General features: G+C 39.4%; 1 protein-coding gene across 1 annotated transcript in view; it reads right to left on the bottom strand.

Annotated features, from left to right (window-relative positions):
• Positions 1-414: 414 nt before the first annotated feature.
• Positions 415-27,611, bottom strand: part of MAN1A2 (mannosidase alpha class 1A member 2) — a 131,988-nt gene continuing 104,791 nt past the window's right edge. Inside the window, exons 9-13 of the mRNA XM_066341184.1 lie at positions 23,995-24,110; positions 18,006-18,225; positions 10,802-10,974; positions 3,230-3,345; positions 415-728 (exon numbers count right to left, since the gene is read on the bottom strand). Of these exons, the coding sequence (XP_066197281.1) occupies positions 596-728; positions 3,230-3,345; positions 10,802-10,974; positions 18,006-18,225; positions 23,995-24,110 (758 nt within the window). The 3' untranslated portion in view covers positions 415-595. The remainder of the gene's footprint in view (positions 729-3,229; positions 3,346-10,801; positions 10,975-18,005; positions 18,226-23,994; positions 24,111-27,611) is intronic.

The following is a 27,611-nucleotide window of genomic DNA, read 5'->3' as shown; positions in this document are numbered from 1 at the left end:
TTAAAGTTTAGCTCTAACAGATTAGAGGCTCTGAGAATGGCTGCCAGTCTGGACAAAGAGATGCACCTTAGAAAATTCAGACAGGTACAGAAAGAAATTCAAATCCTGATGCTGCTGGTGCAGTGGTGTTGCTTTTTGTTGTTGCTTTGTTCATGCCATCATAAAATTAAAAAAAAAAAAAGAAAGAAAGAAAAAGAAAACCTAGGTATTTGGAACCCACCCAATCTGAAGAGGTGACTGTGTGTTGTTCGTTGCAACAGCAGGCAGCAAGTTCCTTTCCCTGGATGGGAAAGCCTCTTCTTCCTTGTGCTGCTGCATCAATATTATCTGTAGATTCCACGTCTTGCCAGGGTTCAAAGTGTGTGAAGTCTCCGTCCCACAAAAATCACACTCTCGTGTTTTGGTCATGTATAAAACAAAACTTTTAACTTATTTATATGTTGAAGAGCTTCATTTCCCATGCCAATACTTGCTTGACTCGGGGGTCTAGGTTTGCCAAGTGTCTGTCTGTCTCCCCTCCTGCTAAAGTCTCAAGTGGTCCATGTAAACAAAACAGAGCTGAAAACAGTCTCTCTTCCTCTTCATAGAGCTGTTTTTATCGATATGCAGGATTTCCTGACAGTGTGGTGTTGGCTAAATGTAAAACAGGCAGAGGATGAGCTTCTGTGTTAAAAACCCAGTTGTCTAATGGTAGAAGATCATCATTGGAGAAAAGCAGATACAAATACCTGGATACCAAGACAGAGATGAAAAAATGTGAGTATTAAAGCAGAGCACAGGCAGGCACGGGCAACAGAGCACCTTTAGCAGCTACAGCCAGAAACAAATTACTTACTTTCAATCTTTGTATAGCACACATTCAACCTTATCCTATTATGATGATCTGAAGTCATTTTTATTATGACCAAGTCTTTCAATGAAAAGTTGTTATAAAGACAGCATTTTAATCTTTTAGATTAAAAGAAACTTTTGTTGTTTGAGTCTCCCTTCAAAGACTTGCGGTGTAAAATAAACATCAAGACACCAACTGTAAGTATTTGAGGGACAGGAGAGCAGAGAAGAAGTTGTCAAAAAGCTTTTCTTAATGTAGTAAACCCACTTAGAAATGACTAATCTTCTTTAATCCAAAGATTTCATGGCAGCACAAGAGAAGCTACAAAACCATGGCAGGTATCTCATTTGTCATCACTGTTCTGGAAGCTGGTTCAACTTCTGGTGAGAGGGACAACAGACTATGCACAGGGTTTTCACAGTTGTTGTACATTATAATACATGAAGGACATGTATCATGAAGGACATTATAATACAGAGGACATGAAGCATGTAACAAAATAAGGGTTACTGGACATATGCAAAAAAAAATTTCTTTTTTCTTAATGCACACTTTTGAATGTGGCTGTGCTATAACTCTGTAGGACATACTGGTAGTAGGGATCTGTCAAAGTTTCCTAACATAACTGCTAAAACACAAAAGACATTTCCCTTGCTACAGAAAACCTGGCGGTGTGAGTGCAAGCACAATAGCGTGGGTGCACAGGATCCCTCAGCTCCTTCTTGCTTTCCTGCCATCCAGAAAGACAGCTCTTGTTGCACTTGACAAGGAAAGGGTGAAATTCCCTTTAGTGGACACTGCCACATCCAGAATGTGCACACTTATTCTGCTGTTCCTTCGCTCTCTCTCCATCAGACACTGGGAGTGTCTGCTGCTTTCAGCCATGTGTCACTGCCTGATCAATTCTTCCACTGCCTTTATTTGCCAGCTCTATCCACAATCCAGTCAGTGGAGCCCTACTTTTTCTTTTCTTCCTCATCTATTTACTGTTTACAGATAAAAATTTCTTGCAGAGATGGTTCAGTTTTGTCACACATATCTCATCTCCTTCTCCACACTCTTCATTTGTCTTTAAAGCATCAGGCCCTTCCTTTCCTCAGTACTTCTGCCTTGCTCTCTCCTGCTGCAGCTCTCCAAGCTCTTTCTCACCTCAGCAGCAAAATTTCATCTTACTCACAACTCACCTTCCTCATTTGATTCACACTTTCCCTTTGAATAACTTAAGCAACCTATTTCTTCATCTCGGTCCTTCCCACTCAACAGGTACCTTCATGCCAGGTATTGCTCAAACCTCTCAAATTTGCCGTGTATCTTCAATGAATTGAAGTATCCAAGCAGCAACAAAGCATATTTGGGACAGTTATCAAATTTGAAGTTGAGAGGAATATGCAGAAGTAATCACCAATAGCAGAAAATATTACAGCAGGTATTGCTTAAGACATATTTTATGCCCCTCTTCTGAGGAACATCTGCATTCTCCTCATGACATCACACCCAACCCTTCTGTGTTTATTTTCATTTGAGCTATCTTGCTCAACCTTATGTTCTCTCCTTTATCTCAATATGAAACCAGTTTCTGCTTTGGGCTATGCCAATTGCATCCATGTCAAAAACATCTAATATCCAGCTCTTCAATAAACATTTGTTTTGTTCCACAAGCAGGAAATGCTCCAAACCAAAAGTCAGTAAAAATTTCTGAGCTCTTTCCTAGAACTGCCACCATCTGCAATGCTTGCACTATAGTCTACCCAGTTACTGAACGAGGCATCAGTGAATTTTCAGATCTCCTTGTGATTATTTAAGATGCAGACAGGATTCTGGTGATACATCAAAAGTCAGCCTTGCCACCACAGAAGTCCCTTAGGATCTGATTTCATTATCTCATTTGGTTTTTATAGGCAGATCAATCATACATCATCAACTCCTGGAGAAGTACTGTTTCTCTGACCTGACCTGTGTGAAACTGCTGCCTCTCTCTTTGGGACCACTGCTTTCAGTCCCCAGAAAATGAACTTGAAGGAGTAAGTGAAATAAAATTAAAGAAGACAACAGAGGAGGCAGCAGTGGCTGACTTTCTTTTTATAATGGTAACACAAGGCAACAAAGTATTGTGATTACACAGAGGAATTTGGTAAGGAGCCAGCAGGATAGAATAGCCACACAATCCCCTTACACATGATGAACTTGGAGCCCCTTTTTCCCTGTGAAAGACGTTGTGATGCCTGAATTAGGCACAAGAACTGCTATTTTCAGGACCTGCTTTTACCTTGTTCCATTTTGTGCTCCTAATACTCAAAATCAGTCTTTGTCTCCATTAGCTACCTGTGGAGCCACTACATTCTTCTAGAATTAAGATGTGAGCTTTTACAGAAAGACGCAGGAGTGAAAAGGACTTACTTCAAAGTTTCAGCAAGAAAAAAGCTCTGCTGTACATCATCATATGTAGGAGATGAGGAGTAGACATCCTTGACACCAGAAAAGCCACCACTAACTCGGCAATACTTGTCAATTGCCTGCAAGAAAAAAAAAAAAAAAAGGAAAAAAAAAAAAAGGGGGAAAGACACAGAGAATTTAACTGTAGAACAAAATTTGGAAACTTTAAGCATCAAGCTTGATCAACAAAGAAGGTGGTTCTTTTTGTGCTGCATTTTTCTGCTGTGAATCTCTTTGTTGAAGGATGCTATGGACGTTAACAGTTTACGCTAAAAAAAAAGTAGAGACTGGACACATACAGAAGCAGCACCCTTTCAGGGTTATTAATGACACCACATTTGGCAAACTGCTACATGCTAAGGAAGTATTCTGAGGAAGAGCACTTTCTTTCCTAGGTATTTACTGTTGGCTGATATTGATGACATGACAAGGACTCTGCAGACTTTTTCTCTGAGCTCATGCAGTTCCTCATTGGTCACACAGAGTAGAACATCCATCAGTCAAATCAATGCAATAAGTGCTGTGATGTGCACAGGAAGGTAACAAACATCCCTGGATTTTGGAGCTGGAGGAATCTGAAGAGTTACAGGAATTCTTTAACTGGTAGCTAGTGATAGAGACTTACTGAAAGTAGAAACAAAATACTTTATGGACTGTTGATTTCATCCTGTAAACTCTTCTAGCTGCTGCTTTCTCCCCTCATCTCCCTCTCCTATATATGCTGTTCTCTGTTTCCCCTTTATACAGCTGGAACTCAAGTCAGCTTGTGTGCTAGACTGCAGCAGAGCTCTTTACCTTTAAAGCATGGAGTTTAAATCCATATACATTCCATAAAGGAAGGGGCCAGCGGATTGCCCCCACCCCAGCTCCAACACAGTACTGTGAAAAGCACAATGGAAGAGGAAGAGACTGGAAAGAAAGCATTAGTAGCTCAGAGCATCTCTTGCCTACACCTTCATTATTCCACTCACATGCACGACCTTACAGCGCACAAGGATATCAGCCATTAAAACCAGCTCCGAAGAAGCGACTCTGAAATGATTCACAGGTTATTTGTGCTTCCCTGCTGCTTTGACTGTGCTTCCTCAGCAGACACCAACTCTTTTAATAGATTCATGCAGGGACAGAAAAGAAGCAGGGATGAAGGAAAATGTTTGTCTCGGGTTTGTCTGTCATTACCAATGACAGAACGTAGCCACCTGTAGCTCAATAATCTATGATTCAGCCCGATAGCCTTGTGTGAAGCTCCTCTCCACATGGTGCTTTAGGCCCGCATTTTTGTTAATTCTGATTTTTGCTAGTTATACTCAGCAGAATCTGATGGGAGTCAAGGCAGGGGAGCAAATAAGTTTTGAATGATACCCTTTTTATGCAGAGAAAACAGATTCAATCAAAGCTAACTCGTCAAGGACCTCAGTATTGCCTTTGCATACTAGGAATACTGGGAGACAAAGAGGAATTTTCCACTGGACAAATGCACAAAGAATGTCAGCAGATGCTTCACTGAAATCAGGAGGAAAAGAGAGAAGTTGAGCAGGATACCCAGGACAGTAAGTCACAGCACAACAGGTACTACAGCTGACCTCCTCCTAGAATACACTCTTACCCTGTGGAAATCTGAGACTGTTCATGGACCAAAGAATAATCCAGACTATACAAAGTTCTTTCAAATTTCCAAAAGGCAAGGTTTTTAGAAAGGCAAGTGGAGAGACTGGCAAAAGGATATTATTGGAATGGCTGTGGCTCTAGAGCCTGAACTTATCCCAAGAAAGGTACAGTCTTTCTTGGCAAAATCTAATGCTTGCTGTAATTCTGTATCTCAAGCACAGCTTTCTCCAAGTTTGGATGGAAACGCTCCATTTTTTTTTTTTTTTTTTGGTACTTGAATCTAAAAGGAGAAAGTGTCTGGATGAATTCTTTTCAGATTTGGCTACTGGTGCACGCTAAGGCTACACTGACACTACTCACATGCTAAGATCTGGATTGATCAGATTTTCTCTACAGTGAAGGGAAAGGTGTATGTGACACATCTAACCCAACAGCACCAAATGCATGACAATCTCCTTGTCTGCATGCTCCTGTTCAACAGAAGTGATGCTAGCTACCACATGGCCAGTCACATCAACAATACACCAAACAACACCCAAACAACAGTATCAACAAAACAACAACCCAAACACCATTCTCTCCACACAAAATCAAACCAGATCAATCAACCAACAAAAAAGAAAGAAAAAAATTAATTGCTTAGCTTCTGAAGGAATAAAGCCTATGCTGTTTACAGAACCATTTGCATACCCCTCCCCAGAACTCCTACAGCAACCAGGCAGGTGTTATATGAATAAACAAGAGCCAAAGCACTTTTGTTTCATAGGCAGAAAATGAAGTGCCTGCTCTTGCCACTATCCCCTTTCATAATAATGCAGAACATGACCTTGTGTCTGCTCTGAAGCATGGCAAGATGGAGAAAGAAGACCCAGAGGTTACAACTTTTGCTAGAATTCCCAGCATACAGTCTGATCAGGACAGAGCTTCTCTGGTTAACCAGTCAGTGACCTTCATGCTGTGTGCCACAGCGTGTACAGGAGAAGCCTGCTAGTGACCCTGGCAAAACAAAAACAAGGAATACATGGTACCACTGTTAGGACACCATCCCCTTCCTCCAGAAGAATTAAATCCCCAAGTCAGTGTAAGAGACAAAACTTGCTTATTTTGGAAATTGTAGCTAATGGATAGCACTGAGATCCTGCTCTGTGCTGTAGAGGTCTAATACTTGGGTAACTATATGCAACACTGGTGAAGCCAGCAGCCCTACACGCCTGGAGAAAGAAAGTATATCAACTATATCAACTTTTTTCTTTACAGTTACCAAGTAACCTTATATCTTCAGAAATGTCTCCTTGGAAAGGCAGACTCTGTTCAAGAACAGGCAAAGGATTTGCCCTAGCTGATCAGAGTTCTACGTAATACAGGTAGTAGTGAACTGTACATGAAAAAAGGTCTCTGAAAGATTGCTTTACAGCTATTCATCCAAGAAGAAAATTTTGAAACATGAAAAAATAATTTGTCCTTGATTCAGAGCTGTAAAGAACTTCAGGACACTGGCTGCAAAGCTTGATGCCACAGACAAGTTGTTTAAATGCCACTTGAAATTCTCAACGTTTTGTCTGCACACAGATCTCAGAGGACTTGGTGTAGGGTCATCTGATTTGCCACCCAGACAAATTTCACTCCAGAGCTGAAGACCAGTCTCCCTGATAAAATAATGCTAAATTTATTGCACCCCAAAATACAGAGAAGCTCCAAGATTACTGGAAGGATATTAAGGTAATATTGCTACCATTATGAGGCATTGGTAGACTGAATAATTTTAGGATGGAATACCTGATATTAGTTCAAATCAATTACAGAAACGCCTGAATATATATATAAGAATTAGAGGATAAACCAATCAGCATGGTTTTATAAAAAACTATCTTGGTCACAAGCTTGATTTCATTCTTTGAGAGCTACAAATTTGACAAATAGAGGTAACTGCAGAGCTGTAATAAACTTAAAAGCTTCTAAGGCGATTGACATGGTATTTAAGATGTTATGGGAAGACAAGGCAGCACTATACCATATCAATATAATTCAATTTAAAACTGACTGACAGTGCTCTAAGAAAGAACTGGCAATGCAAAATGGTCACAGAATAGAGCTGCTTCTCACAGAGATCCACAAGGAGCAGTCTGAAGTTTTATCCATCATTGCAACACTGCTGCTGGCTAAAATGACATACGTAAATAACAGCAGACAGCGTAATCTGCTGGTAACTGGGTACCAAACAAAATGAGTTTCATAAAACCGAGCACATAATCCTAAATCCGGTCATCAAGACTGTGTAACTGCAGACCCAGGCTAGCCTGGAAGGTAGAGACAACCTATGGAATGCAGAGACACTTCAAGGACTTCCATGGCCATGTAAGACAATTCAGTGTGAGATACTGCTATGACATTGTGCAGATACACACAGGGACAGTAAACAGGGAGGCAGTAGCAAGGACAAAGTTTTAGTTTTGCACAGGCTAAATTTTTTTTTTGGGCTGAAGTCAAAACTGGAGTATGCAATTTTAAAATTCATTTTTACAGAAGGATGATGAACTAATGTAGGCGCAGGCATTTGGAGAAAATGTTTTACAGTGAGAGACAATGCAATTTGTTTAGCATCCTCAGTAGAGTCAGCACTAAGCCTACTATAATCTATGAAAATTCTTCGGAAAGAAAACATGGGGGAAAAGACATTTTAAAATGGCATAAGAAGTCACAGGAAAATCCAGTGATTGAGAGTTGAAACTAGGCAAATTCAAATGGGAAATAAAACACGGGGTTTAACAGCAAGAATAATAATGGAAGAAACTATCAGAAGTAGCAGATTTTCTGGTTTCCTTTATTCAAATACAGAATAGAACAGGAGAATATTCAGCAGTATGCTCCTGCAAAATACACATCATGACTCAAAAGTGACACAAAGCAAAATTTCAGTGCCTGTAACATATAGGGAGGTCAACACAAATCTAAGTTCTTTGGAAGTAAAATTTGATGTGCCTCTAGATTGGACCCCAGCTCCCTCAGTTTCTCTGAGGGTGTTTTTTGTGGCATATGTGACTTTTCTTGACTGTGCCAACAACATGCCCATTAAAACTGTGCCAGTTTCTTCACCAGCTGTCATACTCACAGCTTCTAACCCAAGAAACTGTGAAACCATATTTCTTTTACCTCCAGCCTATGTCTGGCTCTTTTCTGTCTACTCTTCTTCACTAAGTAGAATCACAGACTGGCTTGGGTTGAAAAATACTTCAAAGATCATCCTAGTTCCACCCTCACTGCCATGGGTAGGGATGCCACTAAACAGGATACTCAAGGCTCCATCCAACCTGACCTTGAACACTTACATCCACAGCTTCCCTGGGCAACATGTTCACCTCCCACCGCCTCACCAACCCTCTCAGTAAAGAATTACTTTGTAACATCCAGTATAAATCTGTCCTCTTACATTAAACCCATTGCCTTTGGTCCTGTCACCATCTGCCCATATAAAAACACCATCTCGCTTCTTTTAATAAGCCCCCTTTAGGTACTGGAAGGCTGCAATGAGGCCTCCCTGGAGCCTTCCCTTCCCCAGGCTGAATAACCCCAGCTCTCTCAGTCTGTCTTTATAGGCGAGGTGCTCCCACCCTTGGATAATATTTGTGTCCCTTCCTGGAATGTGGTCTAACAGGTTCACGTCTTTCTTGTGCTGAGGACCCCAGATCTGGGTGCAGCTGAGGTCTCATGAGGGCAGAGAGGTACAGGTCTTTCCACTCTGTCTTACTATCAATCCTCAATTTGCTTGAAGTTAGCCCAAGCTTCAGGTCTTATCTATTTATTTTCACTGTCAGTAGAAGCTCTGACAAACTCAGCAGCCTCTGTGGTGCAATCCTACATAGTGAGTTACACAAGTCCACAACTCTTAATTGAACTCTTCATTCACACAGCTCAGATTAGTAAATTTGCTTTACATGCCTATTGTGAAGTGGTGGCTCTTATTGCTTTCAAATAATGAGCCTGAAAAGGATTTTAGTCATTTTATGTATTTACCCTGAGTATCCTGCATGCATATTCCTGTAATACTTCACCCAGCCCCCAGGCACACCATCATCCAATTTGACTGGCCCAATACAATTGAGATGAATGTTGTCTCTAGTGCTAAGTACAGTATTAGGGAGAATTAGCCTTTTTTTCATCAGGAAAGAGATAGAGACCCTGTCACAGGGATTTACGATCACTGAGGGAATGTAAGATTGAACTTCCTGTTTTTTCCCCCACAGACAGTGGATTTGGAGAGATGTAACAAAACAGGCCTTGGACAAAGCATAGGATTTGCACTAAAGTGCATCTGTTTTGTAAAAAAAATATAGATAATAAATACAAGTATGCTTCAGAGATTGGAAGGCAAAAAGGAAGACAAATTCAGAGAGTGTTGCACAATAGCAGTAAGCCAACTGCTCTGCGTGTCACACCAGATTCTTCTCTATTTATAAATGATGGAATAAACACTGCCAGAGCCCTGTGTGATAGGGAAGAAGAAAAAGTAGTGAGTAGGTGTGAGGAATAAACACAAAAACTTATTATCTATATGCAATGAACATAAAATCCTGGGGAACAAAACGCTTCAACTTTTGTGTCAGTATGACAATGGGGCAAGAAAATTCCTAATTGTGGGAAGGAGGGGTTTGCAAAACCACTCATGAAGAAGTCAAAAATATTTTATGGCTGTGTTTGATAAAGAAATCTTCTATCAAAGAAACAAGCAGAAGAAGCCAGTCTGTAAGGACAGAGGCAATTAAGCACATGGGCTGCTTGATTTACAACTTCGATGGAGGTTGACAGAAGGATAAAATAAAATTCTACCCCACACACAGAGAAAATTGGAGGCAGGGGAGGAGGAAGGGAGGGCTTGTTTTGAAAGCATTCATGGGCACCAAGATAATGAAAGCAAATGGAGAAAACTGAACAAAATGCAAACAAAATACATGCTTTGCAATGTACTTAAGAGACTGATCCTGGCTTGAAAATCTTTACATCTGTAAATTCTTTAACCTATTACAAAAGACCCTACCTCAGCTTGGATCATCCAGCCATAGCTTCTGAAAGGAGCTGGTGTTAGGTCAGCAAGTATTTGTAGTATCTACACAGGCAAGGAGTAATAGCTTTGTAAGATAAGAAATATGCATAGCTTAGGCAGTAGGGATGATGAAACTCAATGTTTGGTATTTCAGAGACAGCAGAAGCAATGCATTCTGGAATACAAATCTACAAATGTGGAACCTGTCTCCAGAATAACGTAATTCTGGTTGGAGTAAAACAGACTTTAAGGCAAAACCACAATAAGATACAGCTCTAAAATACCTGGCCTCTTCTCAGTACAGATCTGCTGAGGGATGGATAGTAATGAGCTTGGCTAAATATTCTGAATACAGACATCTCAACAGACCTCTTCTCATCTTTTCTTGATCTCTTGTTTCTGGAGCAAAACTGGGTTTTAGCCACAGAACAAACTCATCCAGTCTCCTGGTTTGTCTCTTCCTTTGCTTTTCCCTCATCTCCTCTGGGTGTAGCCAAAAGATTTCATTACTGTCTTGTAATCTTTAATGCTTATTCTCATCTCTGAAACTGGTTTGAGCTGTTTCCAAAGACTGCTGGAGCAGTAGCAGGGAAGTAGAGAAACTCTTGGGGGCTGTGCACTACCAACAACAGTAGGACTCATGACTAGGGGGCTTTACTTCCACACCTAAAACAAATGAGCTGTATAATCCTGAATGCACCTCTCACCTGAGCATCTGACTCAGCAGATGCAAAACAGCAATTAGTTGTGTGCACTCTCACATGTACCCTGGTTTACAGAAACCTGTGAAAATCAATTACCACTCCAAGTGTTTCAGTACCATGAGACTGAAGTGGCTTCAAAGGGGAAATACACAAAATTACATTAACTGACAGATGAAGAATAGTTACCTGTGTTGCCTCCCAGCCCCACTGCCTGTACTTGGGATCGTGGGTGAATCTCCACATATACCAATAGGTCTCGATCACCTCTGGCCTTAGGATGTAATACTTCTCATTCTGCCGTACTGCCACCGCCTCCACGCCACCATCAAACTTGAATGCTTCTGGGCCCAGCTTCAGTGCTGCAGAGGAAACAACCAACCAAAAAAAAAAAAGTAAAAGTAAGAAAAAAATTTGCTCCATACCAATCTTTGCAGGAAGGATGGGTAGGAGACTGCTATATTCCAAGGTTGTGAAAAAAATCCCAGAACCTAGCTAGTCTTCAAGCAGTCTCATAAATATTTCCTACTGTTGAGGCTTGTAATTTTTCTTATGAATAATTTATCCAATTCCTGTGAGAAAACTACCTATTTTGACAGGACTACAGTAATCCTCTTGAAAACTAATGAAACACTAAGAATATAAACACACTACCACATTCAATTATAGGATAAAATTGAAGTGACCGACATTAGTTCTTTACAAGAAAAAGAAAAAAGAAAAAAAAGGTCAGCACAGGTTTTGATGTCCTTTGATCCCACGCAGCACAGCAGGAAAAGATCTTGGAACTAAACCAAGTAGCATCATGCTGAATATTCTGTATCTTTATCCAAACTGTTGGTTTAAGGATGTGCTATCAGGCCACTGTAACTGATGTGCTGTGATCTTCAAGTAAAGGGTTTACAACAGGGCAATGAAGCCTTAAGTACATCTGAAAATAAATCTCTGAACTAAGAGAGTCACTATTTAAGCCCTTAAAGGAACCTGTAAAGGCCCTGTGCCAGTACCTGGAAGACTACTCATGTAAGAACAACACAACTGCAGAAAAACTGTCAATAATGTAAAGTTGCAATTACACATATTTTGTATTATACAGCTGCACACTGGTCCTCAAATTTAACATTAATAATGCTAAATATTAATTTAACTTACCTACAGCTGCACCCCACCATTTGTTTTGGCAGAGAATTTTTAAGGTGTTGAACTCTGAAGCTGCACTCCAACTTTAAAAATTATCAAAGCAATTAATCATGTAATTCCTTTGGGTCAGAGGTTCAAATTAACCATGATTTCATGGGTTTGAAAGGGAAACCTTAGAATACTATAATAAAAAATACAAGCAACTCTCAGTGCATGACCCAGCAGAAAATCTCCAAAAGAAGTTTCTTAATCTTTTTGTTTCAAGGGACTGTGGCTTTGGATGCCAAAAGTAAAAGCATCACTCTGCTTTAGCCACATGAAAAGTAAGGGAAAATCCATCAAGAAATGTTTATTGCACTTCCTTCAAAACAGGCCACTTTATCGGTTTCACTTAAAAAATTAAATAAATCTCACTATAAAATGGAGGAGATATAGAGATACAAAGTTCTACGTATCCAAAATTCTGAATATAAGAATGGTCATACTGGACCAGATGGAATTCTGTCGGCTCTGATATCCCATCTCCAACAACAGCTAAAATCAGACATCGATGGAGAAGAGGAAGCATCTGTCAAGTATATGAGATACCTTTTTCCATCTTTTCTACCAGCCTCTACTGTTTTTGAGCTCAAGGCTTCTCCCAAACTAAATATACTTTTTTTAGATGGTCAGTAATTCTTAATAGATTTATTTCCCAAGTACTTATCTGGTCCCTCCTTAAATCTACGTAAGTCTTGAGCATCCAAAACAACCTCTACTAAAGAGTTCCCCATCTCTGATACCTGTTTGATGCAGAACTACTCTCCAATCCTCCCCTATGTGATATTGCAAATCTGCTGAATCCTACCTAGTGGGTGCCTTTTCCACCCTGAATAATACTATTCAATTCAGCTGTGCCTTGAATGGAAACTATTCCGTGCCTTTGGTTAATCTTCTTGCCCTTCTCTGCAACTCTTCCAATTCTACTATATCATTAGTAAAATGAGAGAGGACCAGCAAATACAGCAAAAAAAAAAAGTGCGGATGAGATTAATACAGTGACATAATGACATTTTCTATTTTGTTCTTTTTCATTTTGTTTTTCCTGACTGCTACTGAGTTGACATTTTCATAATCTCAAAAGCAATTTCCTGAATTGCAATGGTCAGTTAACAGTCATCATTTAATATGTGTGGTTAGAAATAATTTTTTCATGGGTGCCTCACTTCACATTTAACTACACTGGATTTAATTTAGCAATTTATTATGCAGTTACTCAACCTCATAAGGTCCTTCTGTAGTGCATTTTTTGCTATTATCAGCACACTTACCTTACTGCTCCTGCCCTTTTCTGATCATTTATATATGTGTATGCTTTATTTACATATAATACATATTAAAATATGAAATGCAAATATACACTTATAATGTGTATTAATATAGTACACATTTTACACCTATACATATATGTGCAAATATATATCAAATATATCAGAGTACTGCTGGTTAACCAGCATTTATCCACTGCAAGAGTGGACTATTTACCTCTACCCTGTTTTCTATATTATGCCCATTTTCTTCCTCCATGCAGGTACTTGTTGCTTAGATTGTAACTGTTTAATGTCCCTAGTGGACCTTAGTAAAATAGCCTTTTGGAAATCAGGGAAACATGACCGCTATGTTAGTTTTATCCACCAAAGAAGCTGGATTTCAGGCAGTTCTGGTGATCCACACCTACAGAAACTGTGATGTCCTCTCTTGCTTTGGAGCCTGCTTGTGCATTAAATCTTTAATTATTTACTCACACCTACTCCTAATGCTATTGGGCACTACAAGAAATTAAACCACCCAAGGATGGATGACCTCTGCATATTGTGATGATTTCACTGAATTCTTATCTGAAACCAAGGATGTAAAATTATTCACAGCACTTCTACTAATAGCTGACTAAAGAAAAGAAGATATTACGAGCACAGTACCTTTCAGGGGCCATTATTGTAAGCCAAGAACCATCTAATGCCATTTTACAATGCTACAGTGGTCACAGAATAATCCAAATATTTTCATATTAATAGTGCTGGTAGACTACAGTCTAGGCAGGGAGAGCAAATGGGAAACAATTTCATACCAGTGCAAAACTGCAAAGCTGAACAAGCACCATTTTAAGATTTTAACTGACATAAAGTTGACTTCAATGAGAGCTGCATTTAGCACTGCCAAAAATAAAAGGCAAATCCTTATACTTTTAGATAAATATATTTCTAATTTTAGAAATACTTTTGAAAACATTGTTGTATGTTTTCTATGTTACTTTAAGACTACAATCAATATAGCAATAAATTTCCTGAAAGTAAGAAAGGATTCACAATTATAATAATACTTGCTAGGCTCTAACTCATATAAAACTGGATAAAGAGAACATCCAAGATACTTCTGTTTGAGTCTCTGAACTATTCCATCAACACACATTGGCATTTTATACGTCTCACAAAAACATGTTATTATTCTCCTTTCTTCAGCCTTGCCTGTTTAGCTGCTTACTGAGAGCCTTGGGACAGACACAGCATCTACTCATACCCTTGCATATGTCTTAACTGAAATGTTAGTCATCTGGCTTATTCTGCACTAGAATTGTCACACATAAAAACCAGCTAAAGCTGTACCGCGATTCTGAGGACAGCTCTTGTCAAAAAACTTAAAAGAAGTGCAAAAAATTTCATCCTAAAATAAGCTCTCTGTAGTCAGTCAATACTTTACACATTATCAGCTAATGGCCAGGAAAATTCTTATGCATAAGGGATGGTATAACATACTAAAAATACTGTATGCTACAGATCAGCTCACAATGCCATATATACAGACAATTTTGCTTATTTATCTAACCTCTAAAACACCTATGAAAGCTGATCATTCAGATTGATTTGTTAGTGATCTATTATTACAATTTCATTTGACTTTTTTGTTGCCATCTACAGATTTCACATTGCCAATTATTTTATGCCTGTGCCATGTTTGTCAGTGGTGCACCTAAAGCATGAAAAACAAAGAATTAATCCCCAGAAACTGGAACGCCTCAAGATGTGAAGTACTCACATAAGCTTAACTATCAAGAAACCTTGCACCATGAGCATGTGAAGCTTTATTTTTGTAGCCTTACCACTGCCCACTGACAGCATTATGATTTCTTGTGGTGATAAATGGGCATGCAGATCAGAACATGCCTCTTCTATCATTGTTTTTTTCAATCTTCTCTCCAAACTGAGAGCACACTGGACTACAGGAAAATCCTGAAATCTCTCATCATAGGATGGGAAATTTAGGACAGCTGCAGCATTAATCTATTGATAGTTTAAGGTACAAAAAATAGCAGATGGGTAGGAAGTAGAAGTATGTAGAGATTACACATCATAAGACTATTCTGGTTACAGTTAAGTTTTCTCATTGACCATCAACAAGCCTTTTCAAACCCTCGGTCTTTCTAAGGGGTGCCACATGCATTCACAATTTCCTGAAGAGGGGAAGAGCCTTGGAGGGGACTCTCATGCTGCTGCGTTCAACAGATCCTGGAAACACAAATCCCTTGCTCAGAGGCAGACCAGAACCATGACTACACCCCCTGCCTTCACCTTACAAAGGCGACCAGCTTCCTCTAGCTGCTGAATTAGAAAGGCATCCTTTGAGCAGTGGTGCTACAGACTGATCCTCAGCTCAAGCAGAATCTAACAAGGATTTTCACAGAACCATGGCAAGGGCCCAAGCTTCTCACAACATACCTAGTCACTTCTCCAGCCCATGACTCTGAAGTCTAATGTCTTCTCTCAGATATTCCTGGGGAACATTGATAGGTGACTCAGATTATCAGTGAGACTATGTCCCTGCATAAACTTCTCTATTACATGGCAGTGATGCCAGTTGCCACTGGGACATAATCCCCAAGAAAATACATCAGGAATGTTTCAAGAACTTTCCAGCTTCTCTGTACTAGTCAGCACTGAAATAACCAGCTTTATGAAATACCAATTTCTTTTTTAACAGGCTTTCAAACCTGCAATATGTGTAACAGGTTAATGACAGTTGGAAATACAATGCCCTCATTTTCCAGAAATGCTTTTATTCTGTGAAATTCTGTTTCAATTTTGCTGAGACTCAAGCTCAGCTATTGAAATCTAGGTTGGTTCATCAAGTACTATTTTTTCATTAAACTATTACATCACCAGGTACACACTGTAGTTTATTACGAGCAGCCACAGGATGACACAGGAAAGGGCAGCTCTGCTGGTTTATCTAAAGAAAGAGCTGCCTATCCCTTGCACAGAGTCTCTGCATTCTTCTCTCCCCTCTGGGAATGCCAAGTGGGGCAAGTTCTCCCAAGTCCACAGGAGAGAGAAATCAGGCAATCCTCTCTGCCTGCTGAAGCACAGCTGAAACCTGATAGCTGAACCAGGATGACTGACCGCCCTCTTAAAGATGCTTTTTCTGCCATCAACCAGTTTTGCCATTAAAGTGTAAAATTATGTCTCAAATCCTGATGTTAAAACATAATGAAAAACTTGAAAATTGGTGCATACAAGTCCTTAATTTTCATTGAAAAAATCAGTCCAGAAAATTAAAACCCAAACATCCAAACACAAACAAACCACATTCCTGCATGACTGCAGGAATGCATGACTGAACAAAAGAAAACAAGGGCATTGCAAATTTATAACTGTCTGTACAGCTTTCAGTCTTTCTTGCTCATGTGTTCTTATACAGTCATTAAATATGTAATCAAAACTTTTATCTGCCCCATCTTTTGACTTATTTAGGGTACAGAATAAACATCTGAAGGAATAAAATTAGGTCTGCTCAAACAACTGCAAATTTAACATTGCTTATTTTTAAATGTCAAATTAAACATTTAAATATAATTTTGCAGAATGCAACAATAGCTGCTATGTCCTACCTTTTTTTCTTAAGCACACTCAATTTTTTTCTTTTCCTTTTTTAAAGCTGTTGCTATCCAAATAAAATTATCACTTGCGTGACTGAATTATTTAAAAAGACAGGCAACTCTACAAGGATACAATGTAATCCTGTGAATAAATACATGAATTCTCATCTTAAAACTGCTTAAGTTTTAGTTACCATTATTTCTACTGGGAAGGTATTTCAGAAGCTTACTTCCCTGGTAGCTGTGCAAAACCATTTCCAATTTCCAACCTACATTTATTCACAGTGAGCTTAAAAATCTTGCTCTTGTTATAACTGCGTTCTTTTATATCTTAAAATAACTATTTCTCTTCAGTGTTTACCCCTTGAGATGGCAATAAATTTGTTCTTTTCGTCACTATTATTTTTTCTAGGCTGAGCAGGCCAATCTCTCATATTTTCCCCACAGTAGGATAAAAGCTCTGTCCCTCTATTCATTCCCTTGGTCCTTCTCTGCATTTGTTCTGCTTGAAATTCAGATTTATACAGAGTATTCTGGGTGACAAATTATACATGTCTTCTAAGGCAGTCTTAATATTATCTAATCTCTGCTGAAAATTTTTCATCTGATACAGACCAGGACATTTTTCAACTCCCAGTTTAGACTAAGAGCTCCTGACTTTTTCTAGTAAACTTCTTATTTCTGATAGCCCAGTTTTCAAGATCTTTTTGCTTACTATTCTGAGACTCTTCCATTTTAATTACGTCTTACAACTATATGGCCACCCTAAGCATAATCAGTATTCTTCAAGCACCAAATTCACTACTAAATTTTTAAAATAAACCTGGTCCAAAAGACTGACCTTAGGACACTTCCAGCCCAACAATGAAGCCTGATGCAGCCTCCTCACCAGTCAGACCTTTGGCCATCTCACGGTCTGCACAGTAGTCTTCATCCTCTCTTGTTTGATTGTACTTACTCAGAATGCACTATTACTAAAACCAGTAAAAATCTATTTACAAATTTTTCCCTGTACTTAACTGTAAGAAGAATATATATGAAATTTAAAACTTCCCTATATATCTGTGAGGACAAGAGTTCACACAAATTCCTTCCTCCTCATACCCATATAATCTATCTTAGCTGACTGATCCAAAACTGATAAAAATACACAAAGGAACCATAAAGTGTGGGTTTGTATTTAGCCACTGTGATGCAGAACAGAAGCAAATACATGGATGCTAAAAATTCATACTAGTATAAAACCAGTGCATGTTAGACAAGGTCCATAAGAAATCCTAAAAATAATTATAACAGTCTCTGTATTCTAACAGTTGAAATAATTAGATTAAAAATAGGTCTTACTTGTCCTGTCATATGACTCATGACATGTATGTGCAATTTCAGCTCCGAGTTGCAAATAATGTCCAGCTTTATCATCTCTGGAACCATCAGCTCCAAGGGCAAACATTCCACCTGCAAAACAGGTCAAATGGCCCATCTTTCTTTCAAGATGCCCGTTCTTCCACTCCCCAATGAAGGTCAGTCCTCCATTGGACTTTCTGATGAGATGTTTTTCTATGGCCTACAAAGAGATTAAGAGAACTTTCAAATGCTGTTTCACATGCAAGTTTTACTTATTAACATTCCTTTACTGAGCAAAGTCTGGTTTTCAAAACAAAAATAATTTTCTTTTTTCAAATTCACTTCTGAGCACTACAGGAACAGACAGCTATAAAAATATCATTTCAAAGCACACACACAAAAATACTCTAACTGCTAAAAATGCTAATGACATCTAGCACAGGAAAATCTCAGCATAGACAACACTGTATTTTACTTGAGAATTCAGCACTTATTTTATGGTTCAAACAGTATTTGTCCAACTGTTAACTCTGAGAAGTACCTATTTGCTGCTCTGTGCACTCTGTGAGTACTCAGAAAAATCCATGTTGGAAACTTTTGGTCAGCAACATATGCAAACCTGTACCCTCAGTCAGTCTTTAACAGGAAGTGACAGGAATGCTCCAGCCACCTTCTAGCTTCTCCACAGCAGCTTTCTGATAGCACATTCTCAAATGATGGGTGTCAGAGCAGCTGTTCACAAAGAGCTTTCTTATTTTATACATGAGGCAACTGCTGGTTTCTTTTTGTACATTTGTACCAATATATGTCGTTGCTTGTGACTTATAAATGGCATCCCTCTCTTAGAAGAATAGCTGACCTAACTTCTCAAAGTTTGCAAACTAAATGGAACAACATTTGCTTTAAGCCTCTTTCAGACAGGACCACAATTCCCACCAACCTACTGCAGTATTTACTAAGTCTAGCATTAGACAGTGAGAAAGTAATGAAAGAGAAGTGCTGGTCTGCACTCCCGAGGTTTGTGCTCATGGCAGGATCCAGAGAGAAGAAGGCAGAAATAAGTGACAGAGCAGAAACCAGTAAGTCTCTGACAGATGCCAGGGTGGTTGTCTAACCATCACGCAAATTGGCATTGATGACTGCCTTCTGCTGCTAAGGAGCCTGATGTGGTTAACTGTACAAGCCTCATTTGGTTGAAAGTACTGGCACAGGAAATCTGGATCTGCTGAAAACTGCCACTGGAGAAGCATATTAAGATCAGGAGCATTAACTCTGTTGATTCCATTATTCTAGAGTGTGACAAAACTGACATTTCTCGACCATATGGTACATAAAAGTTGAGTTCCCTTTGAAGGAAAGCCACTTTAACTATGAAGACCAGGAAGGCACTAAAGCATATGGATTATTTATTTCCTAGAGGAAAGCATTTTTTTCCAAATGTTTAGTAACATGTCTTTTCAAATTGTATCTTCCCATAATTCCATAGCTGTTGAGGAGTAAATAGTTGCAGAAGCATTTCCAGGGGTACAAAATTGCTGTGGTTAGCACCAGGATAGTCAGCAAAGGCCAAATTTATATACTCCTCCATGAGCTACTCCTCTACTCCAGACTTGCTTTCATGGTTTGACTGAAGAGTATGTTCTATGTGCAACATGCTCCTCTTCTGAGCAGAAAACACATCTGGACTTGAAAATAACTGCCTGGTAGAAGGAGTAGTTTCTGAAATCTGAAAATCAAGTTCTATCAGCTACTTAATAACTAGGTTAGAGCCTGAGAGTCACAAAGGAAGCATCTCAAGAACATAAACACAACATAAACTCTCTCAAAATACTTTATTGTTCAACAACCTGCTGCCTGCCAGCTGCAGAAAAATGACAATTAATATTTCTACTAATTAACAAGAAACTGCTGGGCATTGCTGGGAGCACTGCCTAGTGGAGAAGAAAAGTTAGTCCAAGCTGGGATAGATGTGGCATTTGTATCCTGGGCTGGATGGCTGAGGCCACAGACGTTCCAACAGGAACTGCAAAGCAATGACATCCAGCCGGACTACAAGGAGTATACACAAGCCAGAGTGGACACGTATACCCCAACTCTCAAAGAGAAAATTTAATTCACATCAACTAAGAGATTAAGTAATGGAAGGAGCTTCCTTTATCTATGAAATCTCTCAACAATAGGTGTGGTTAAAGTCACTTGCTTTGTTCAGCCTAGAGAAGAGACTGAGAGGAGACCTCATTGCAGTCTGCAACATCCTCATGAGGGGCAGTGGAGGGAAAGGCACTCGAGATCAGTGACAGGACCCGTGGGAATGGCCTGAAGCTGTGTCAGGGAAGGTTTAGGTTGGATATTAGAAAAGGTTCTTCACCCAGAAGGTGTTTGGGCACTAGAACAGGCTCTCCAGGGAAGCAGTCACAGCACCAAGCCTGACAGAGTTCAAGAAGCATTTGGACAACACTCTCAGCCACATGGTGTGACTCTTGGGGTGTCCTGTGCAGGGCAGGACCTGGATTCAATGGTTCCTGAGGGTCTCTTACTATTCAAGATATTCTGTGATTCTATGCAGAACCTGAATGTTCTCTGAAGTTCATGTGCTACAAAAAATAGCATTTTCTGAGCTGTCTTGCAGCAGTACTTGCTATGTTGTGACAGTTAAGCACACTGCTAAATCCTTCTTTTAGCTCCCTAATGCTGTGCAGTAAGAAAGAGTGAGGATCAAATTTATGAGCCTAACAGATTAGACTACTCAAGGCAGCAGATCAAAAGGAAGCTTACCTATGCTCCAACTGATGTGAGAAGGAAAGAAAGACACTTGAAACCAGACTAGCTGGAAGGTCCACATGATGATGTTGAAAGCAAAGTTAAGAGACCTGTCCTCAATTTTTATCACCACAAAAAAATCCCAACAGGCACCATTTCAGCTTTTATCATAGCTGTGAATTTCCATACTAGGACATGACAATGAAGTGTCCTTTACAGTGGAAGACTGCACCATGAATACAACTTGTTTGTATTCATGTTAGGAAGTATGTGGTGACCTGGATAAGACTTCATATGCCATGGATCGGAAACCATGACATCTGAAGAACAGATGCTGCATTTTTCTTCACTGTGATAGCTCCAAGGAATAAGATATCACTGTCTACTGCAAGAGTTAGGAGTGAGGTTATGTTGTCCACTCACCCTTCTGTAATAAGATAAGGGAATAAAGTGTGTCTGGACAGAGACATTCTTTTAGACTGGTGGGTGCTGAGAATATTTCCAACTCTATGCTGTGAGTGGGAGGAATGCATGCTACACCTTTCCCCTTCTGCTTGCACAAATGATGCAAAGAGCTTCTGCTCCACATTTTGAAAAACAAAGAATAAGAAGTGTTAGCTATGGAGGAAGACCTATATTATAGGAACAATAGAATGATAAGAGAATGGTCTCTTAAAAAATTTAAATAAAAATTTGAGTTGCAGTTATGCAAAGCAAACCCTACTTAATGACTCTTTGCCTGTGTCTTTCAATGTCAAGCAGGACCTGGGAGAGACAGAAACCCTGAAACAGAGTATGTTCCACAGCACATAAATCAGTACAGTTCATGCAGACTCAAATGTACAGGGTAAGTTCAGCTGAGAAAACACTGAAGGAACCCTCTGATGCTTGGACTGCAGGTTATATCACACATGAAGCAGGAGCAGCTTGGCTTTTCCTCTCTTCTATCCACAGAGTGTTTTCACCTAGTCCCAAACTTGCCTTGCTCTGTCTCCATTCAGAGATGTGGCCATAGAAAATGTTTGTGAGATGGTTTACAGTGAAGAGGATGAATAGGAGAGCTTATTTCCTCTAATTTTGAAGTGTTCACAGTTTAAGAATCAGAGTAAAATATTTCAACAGTAACCACAATGGAAGCTAGATATCAACTGCTAAACATCTTTAAACCTACAGAATCACATAAATTGTATTTTAACCTATTAAAAATACAGAACTAATATTTTGAACTAGGAACACAGAATTTAACAAACCCTGGAAAGCTAAGGAAGTTCAAAAGGACTGGGAAACAGCCAATGCCTTATTAGTAGTTTAAAAAGCTAATAAAACAATGATATAAAATGAATTATGTAGTTACAAAAATAAATGTTTGATGGACATGTGTATGCCTATACTAGGAATAATAGGGACTTTGAGAATTTCTTGACATTTTACAAAATATTAGTCCTAAACAAATTCAAGGCAGCACATCTGAAGTGCATTAAAACTGGCTTGCTAGAACAGTTCAAAGTTTAAAAAAAAATCGTGGAAAAAAAATCAAAAAATTTTTATCCCATAAAGATTCTGCATAGATACTTTATTCAACATTGTGCAGTATTTCTAACAATGATCTCCAAGAAAAATGCTAGAAAGAAATTGCAGATGACACAAAAATTGATGGAACTATAGATAATGATAAAGAAAAAGTCAGTTCTGTAAAATCACTGAGAGCAGGTGACAAAATGGGTTTTGCCTGAACAATGTGTTGCAATAGAGATAAGTGTAAGGTCAAACACTGAGGAATCGGGAATGTAAATCACAGTGGTAGGAAAGTAGTAAATCAAAAAGATTATAACCAGCTTCAGAATAAAGCAACTAGAAAGTGGATGACGGTTTGAGGCAAAGGTTAAGAGTGCAAACAGAGCTCCTGGCTGGATGAAGAGGATAAAACCAAGAAGGTATCAGTTAGAAGAAGAATCACATTAGAGGAATCATTACATTGCTTCCTCCATACTGAAGACATGGGAAAATAAATAGAAAAAAAAGCTTAAGAAATAATTCAAAATCTGTTCTATATTGTGAGACAAAAAAAAAAAAAAAGGCATTTTTCTTTCAGGAGAGAATGTCTATTGTACATTTGATAGTAACCAGCTATATGGTGCAGAAAACCCTTTAAAACAATGCAGAGAAGGAACACATCAAAGCAGCTGGAAGTCAAATGTAATCAAATTCAGGTCAGGAATAAGAGATATTACAGCTTCAAAGCAATTTTGTACTAGAACTCACTATATATCTTTTAAAATGCGAATTTTGAGAACTCCAAGAACAGGTGTTTTGCTTTAGAAGACCAACCACAGTAAAACTAAGCTATAAAAATTTACACTGAAAGGAACAGGGCATGCACAGAGCCTGAAACACATCAGGCACCAACCACACAACAGCACTGGGACAAGACCACACAGTTCCTGCTGCTGCTGGTACCACAGCTCACATGACTCATACCAGCTCGGTTATTCTCCATGTATCTGAACTGTAGCCGAGGAATGGTGGCACAGTGGGCACCACTATGAGAGGCTGCTGAGAGAAGATGGGGAAACTGGGAAAGTAAAGAGCTGGGCAGCAAAAAGCTCAGAGCCACCACAGAAAGGCCCCTACCCAAAATTCCAATGAAACAACCGGCAGTGCCGCCCTGCTTGGGCAAGCACTTCTTGGTCTGTAACAGGGAGTAAGACTATAGCAGGAAAGTACCATAGAAACAGCTGAACTGTTTCTATGGTTCTGATATGAACTACATTTTACAAGGTAAATATGGAATACAACATATAAATGCCTTAGAAAATAATGCAAAGAATAAAACAATTTGGGACTTCAGGTCCTAGAATGGTGAATTCTCAACACAGAAAATAAGTGACTTGGTTGCTCTGCACACATCGCAAGGTTGCTACATCTCCTATTAATAAATCAGAGCTTCGGCTTTTACACTGTACTGTTTGGGACAATTGTCCCAGTTTTAGCACAATAATCCGCATCACATGTATTCCACAATAATACTTTTTAAACTACTCAGAGTGAAAGCTAGTATTATTCATCGCTTGATTTCTTAAAAGTTACATAATCAAAACAAGTCTTGTGGTTGGTGGTGGTTTTTCTGCCTAGGTTCTTTTTTTTTTTTTTTTTCCAAATTTAATTTAATTTCCTTAAAAATATTAAAGATGGTTCCACTGTATTGGAAAACTCAATGAATTATAATCACCTCAATTGCATCGTCGTACATTTTCCTTGCCTCCGTGTCCATCTTGTCTGACATAAGCCAGGCTTTCAATAAATATTCATAAAAACTGTCTCCCAGCCCGCCCACGGATGTGTGATCTGTAGAAGGGAAAGAGGGAAGAAAACAAAAAAAGAAGTTGAAGTTGTTATGTAATAACACCTTAAATTTATTCAAAACATAAACTTATGATTTTAAGGCCTACTGCTGTAGAATTATAAACATTTTTAGCCTGTTTAGCAGGACAAAGCTGCACTGCACTCTTTCCCCTCCAAACTTACATCACAGGCATAGAACCTTCTGTATGTGTTCCCTATTTGTCATTCTGTGCAGGCTATCCCTCATATCAAATATATTCTTTAACTTCTGTTTTTACTTCATTCCAAAGAACTTAACTGTTTTGCTGCTAGCGGTTGGGGGTTTAAGGTTTTGGTTTTTTATGGTATATGTGAAAAAAAGCATATAGAAAGCCTCCTACAAACTCTGCATCCAGGATGTAACCAGGTCACGTGGCTGGCTCCAAACTGCCATCCATGAACTAAACAGAATCCAATCTTCCCAGCAGACTTTTATTTCTAACAAGGTAGTTACTTGACAGACTCATGAATTTCTCAAACCAAATGTTCTTATTGAAATTATTTCAGTCAAAAGAGAAGCAAGCTGCCTTTGCAGTGTACAACACAAGCCCTGCTCTGTTCCACTGTGCCTGAGCAGCTATGCAGAGCTGTGCCATGTGCCACAGGGTAAGGTTGCTTCACTATTAGAAACCATCAGCACATAAACTGAACCTCCTAACACACAGATTTCTTTTTTGTCCCCCTTTTTTCTTTCCCTTGCAGAGGTTGTTTTTGACAAACAGTGTCACGGCTATTCTGTGCTGACAGCGTGAGAACGATCTATGTTTCTCTGTGGCTGAACTATCATACTTCCCCCCACAAAAAGCCTACTGATGGTCTGACAGCCTTGGAGCTCTTGTTCCAACCAGGGTAAGCACTCACTCAGTACACCCTTCATTGAAAAAGCAGCACTCTGTGAGATTTAATAAGTGACTCCAACCACAACACACATAACCTTCTCCTTCCTGATGTTAAAGCCCTCAAAAGAGTGGCACCAGAACAGTCTTAGGCTCCTGAAGCTAGGCGAGAGAAATGTTTAAAACCAACATTGTCACAATGCCAGAAATTCACTGCCCTAGGCATGGATGGTTGAGTCATGCAAGTACCCTTTCACTGGGTAAAGAAAAGATACAACACTTCCTTTTACAAATACCTCAAAAAAGTGGTATTATTCACAGTTTTTTCTGGGATAAAGGTGCAAAAGAGAGGTTGAACTCTCCTTCTGTTCTTTTTTCCACCAAGCACCACCCTACCACAGCATGTCTGCTTGTCTCTGAAGATGTGAGTAGGAGGTTAGAGCTGGTAGATGCTATCCTAACTCTTCTAGCTGCCTCTTGGCTCCTCTGCTACTTAAAAATGGATTTCTAAACAAAGGAAGGAGCAAGTAGAGAGCCCCATTTAGTTTCAAGTTGTGAATTTGAAGCAAATTATTTAATGCTCTTCTTTTATAACTCAGAATCTCCTTGACTGCCTTTTCACACCCAGTTACTCAGTGATTATGAGTTTTCATAAGCTTTCTCACCCTGAGCTGTAAAAGGACATTCAGGTCATGAGTCACTTTCTTACACAAACACAAGGGCTAGAAATTACTCGTTCGACTTACAATTACATTCTTAAGTAGACACGAGAAACAAGGGTCTGTGGTTTCCAGGAAAAAAATAAAATAAACCCATAAACTACCCCAAGCCTTCAAAGCTACAACTCATGACAGTACTGCTCAGGGACTGACTTCACAAGAGACAGTTTAAAACTACATCTGTTAAGCTGCTGCCTCATCCCCAGCTGAGCTCTGTCACTTGAGTCAGGGATGATCCTCAGCCAGATTTCCTTGACAGATGCACTCAAGTCCCAACAAGGACAGGCTGTTGAACCCTCAGCAGCCTCAGTTCTTGTAGTAGCTTCAGCTGGGTTTGGGACAGGAAAGAGCAGGAAGATGAGTGGAAAAGGTTTATTTCCTAAACAGAGAAATCCACATGCCAGGTGTTTCAAAAGTCAATTATCAGCAACATGTCCCATTTCATGTCTACTTCTCCAGGTAGGCATTTGAGAACTGTCTTCTTCTGTCAGCAGCTCTTCTCCTTCACATTGCTTCTCATCTTAGACAAGAGTATAGGGAACACAGGCTCCAGAAGATTGGGGGACACAGGATTCAGACCCAACCCCATGACAGCCTTTTTTGCACCTCCTTCGTGCAGAGAACACGGCTGCTCAAGCCTCTCAGATTCAGATCCTCCTCCCATTCAGCAGTAGAGAAGCACACGGTAAGTATAGCCTTTCAAGGGCTTTGCAACTCCCAGCAGAAATATTTTCCTTGCTCCTTTTATGCATACCTCACTCCAGCTCTCACCAGCCCAGAGCTTTCAAGGCTCCTCTCTCATTCAGCAGTGGGCTACTCCACTCCCCAGCTGATGCCTTTCACAGCTGGACCAGAGGGAAGACCTGTCAAAAAAGGCAAATGGATCCTGTTCCTTTTCTTCAGCAGCAGGAGAGGGACATATGAAATATTTCTGGTGGGAACATATGACGGTATTTCAGGGGAGCTGGCAGCATCAAGATGCAGCTGTCTTCATGTCCCTCTCCCCTCCCCAATACACAAAAATAGCCAAAAGAGGAGGGAAGTGAAACGGAGGCCAGTGCAGCAGCTGAAATGAGGTTTGAATGCAGTGAGTTTTCCAACTTCTGCAGCTGCATTAACTGCACCCTGGCAAGGTCTTCTTCAGGTTTTCTGCTAGTGTCTGAAGGTGTTGCTAAAGCAGAATTTGCTGCATTTTATAAGAACTATAAGTAGGAATTACTTAAAACACAGTTTGTGACAGATTGTGGGTCTTTGACAATTTGCTCTCACCTAGAGTGGAAATGCTAAAAAAGTATTTTCCAAGATTTCTTAGCAAATATGTAACTGGTGAAAACTGTAGATTTGGATCATTGCATATCATTCTCTTCTAAAAACAAAGCTCCCTATCCAAACTTATCAGAAGGTCCACGGTGGTTATCACTTTCTCTTGCTATTTGAGTTATAGCTCAGATGGATTCAAAGATTTAAGTCAGCTCAACTCAGAATGTTTTCCCCAGAAAAATGTTTTTCACATAAAATTTACTGACATTTTCACACTGGCCCTAACTTGTCATGTCAATCCAGAATACCAAAAAGGAATAACTTGTGATTTGAATAACTTACAAGAGCTTTCAATAGCATCTTGACACTGGGTACTCCTCAGTAAACTGAGAAGACAAGCATTAAGTACAAGCATTTTGAAAATTTTAAAATTTCACATTTCTTTCACATATTTTATTTACAAGAATCATTCAATTAGCTCTTTATCATGTATTTTTATTTTGAAGAGCTGTTTTACAGTGAAATCCTGAAGTAGAATTCATTCCAGATTAAGACAAATAGAGCAAAAAGAAGTATAATAACACAACAAATGTGGCTGAAACCACATGTTCTGTTCAATGTATACATTTTTAGAACATTCATTTCTTCAA

The sequence above is a fragment of the Sylvia atricapilla genome, chromosome 2 (assembly GCF_009819655.1).
Source record: "Sylvia atricapilla isolate bSylAtr1 chromosome 2, bSylAtr1.pri, whole genome shotgun sequence".
Classification (NCBI taxonomy): Eukaryota; Metazoa; Chordata; class Aves; order Passeriformes; family Sylviidae; genus Sylvia; species Sylvia atricapilla.
This window is presented reverse-complemented; position numbering and strand designations above follow the sequence as displayed.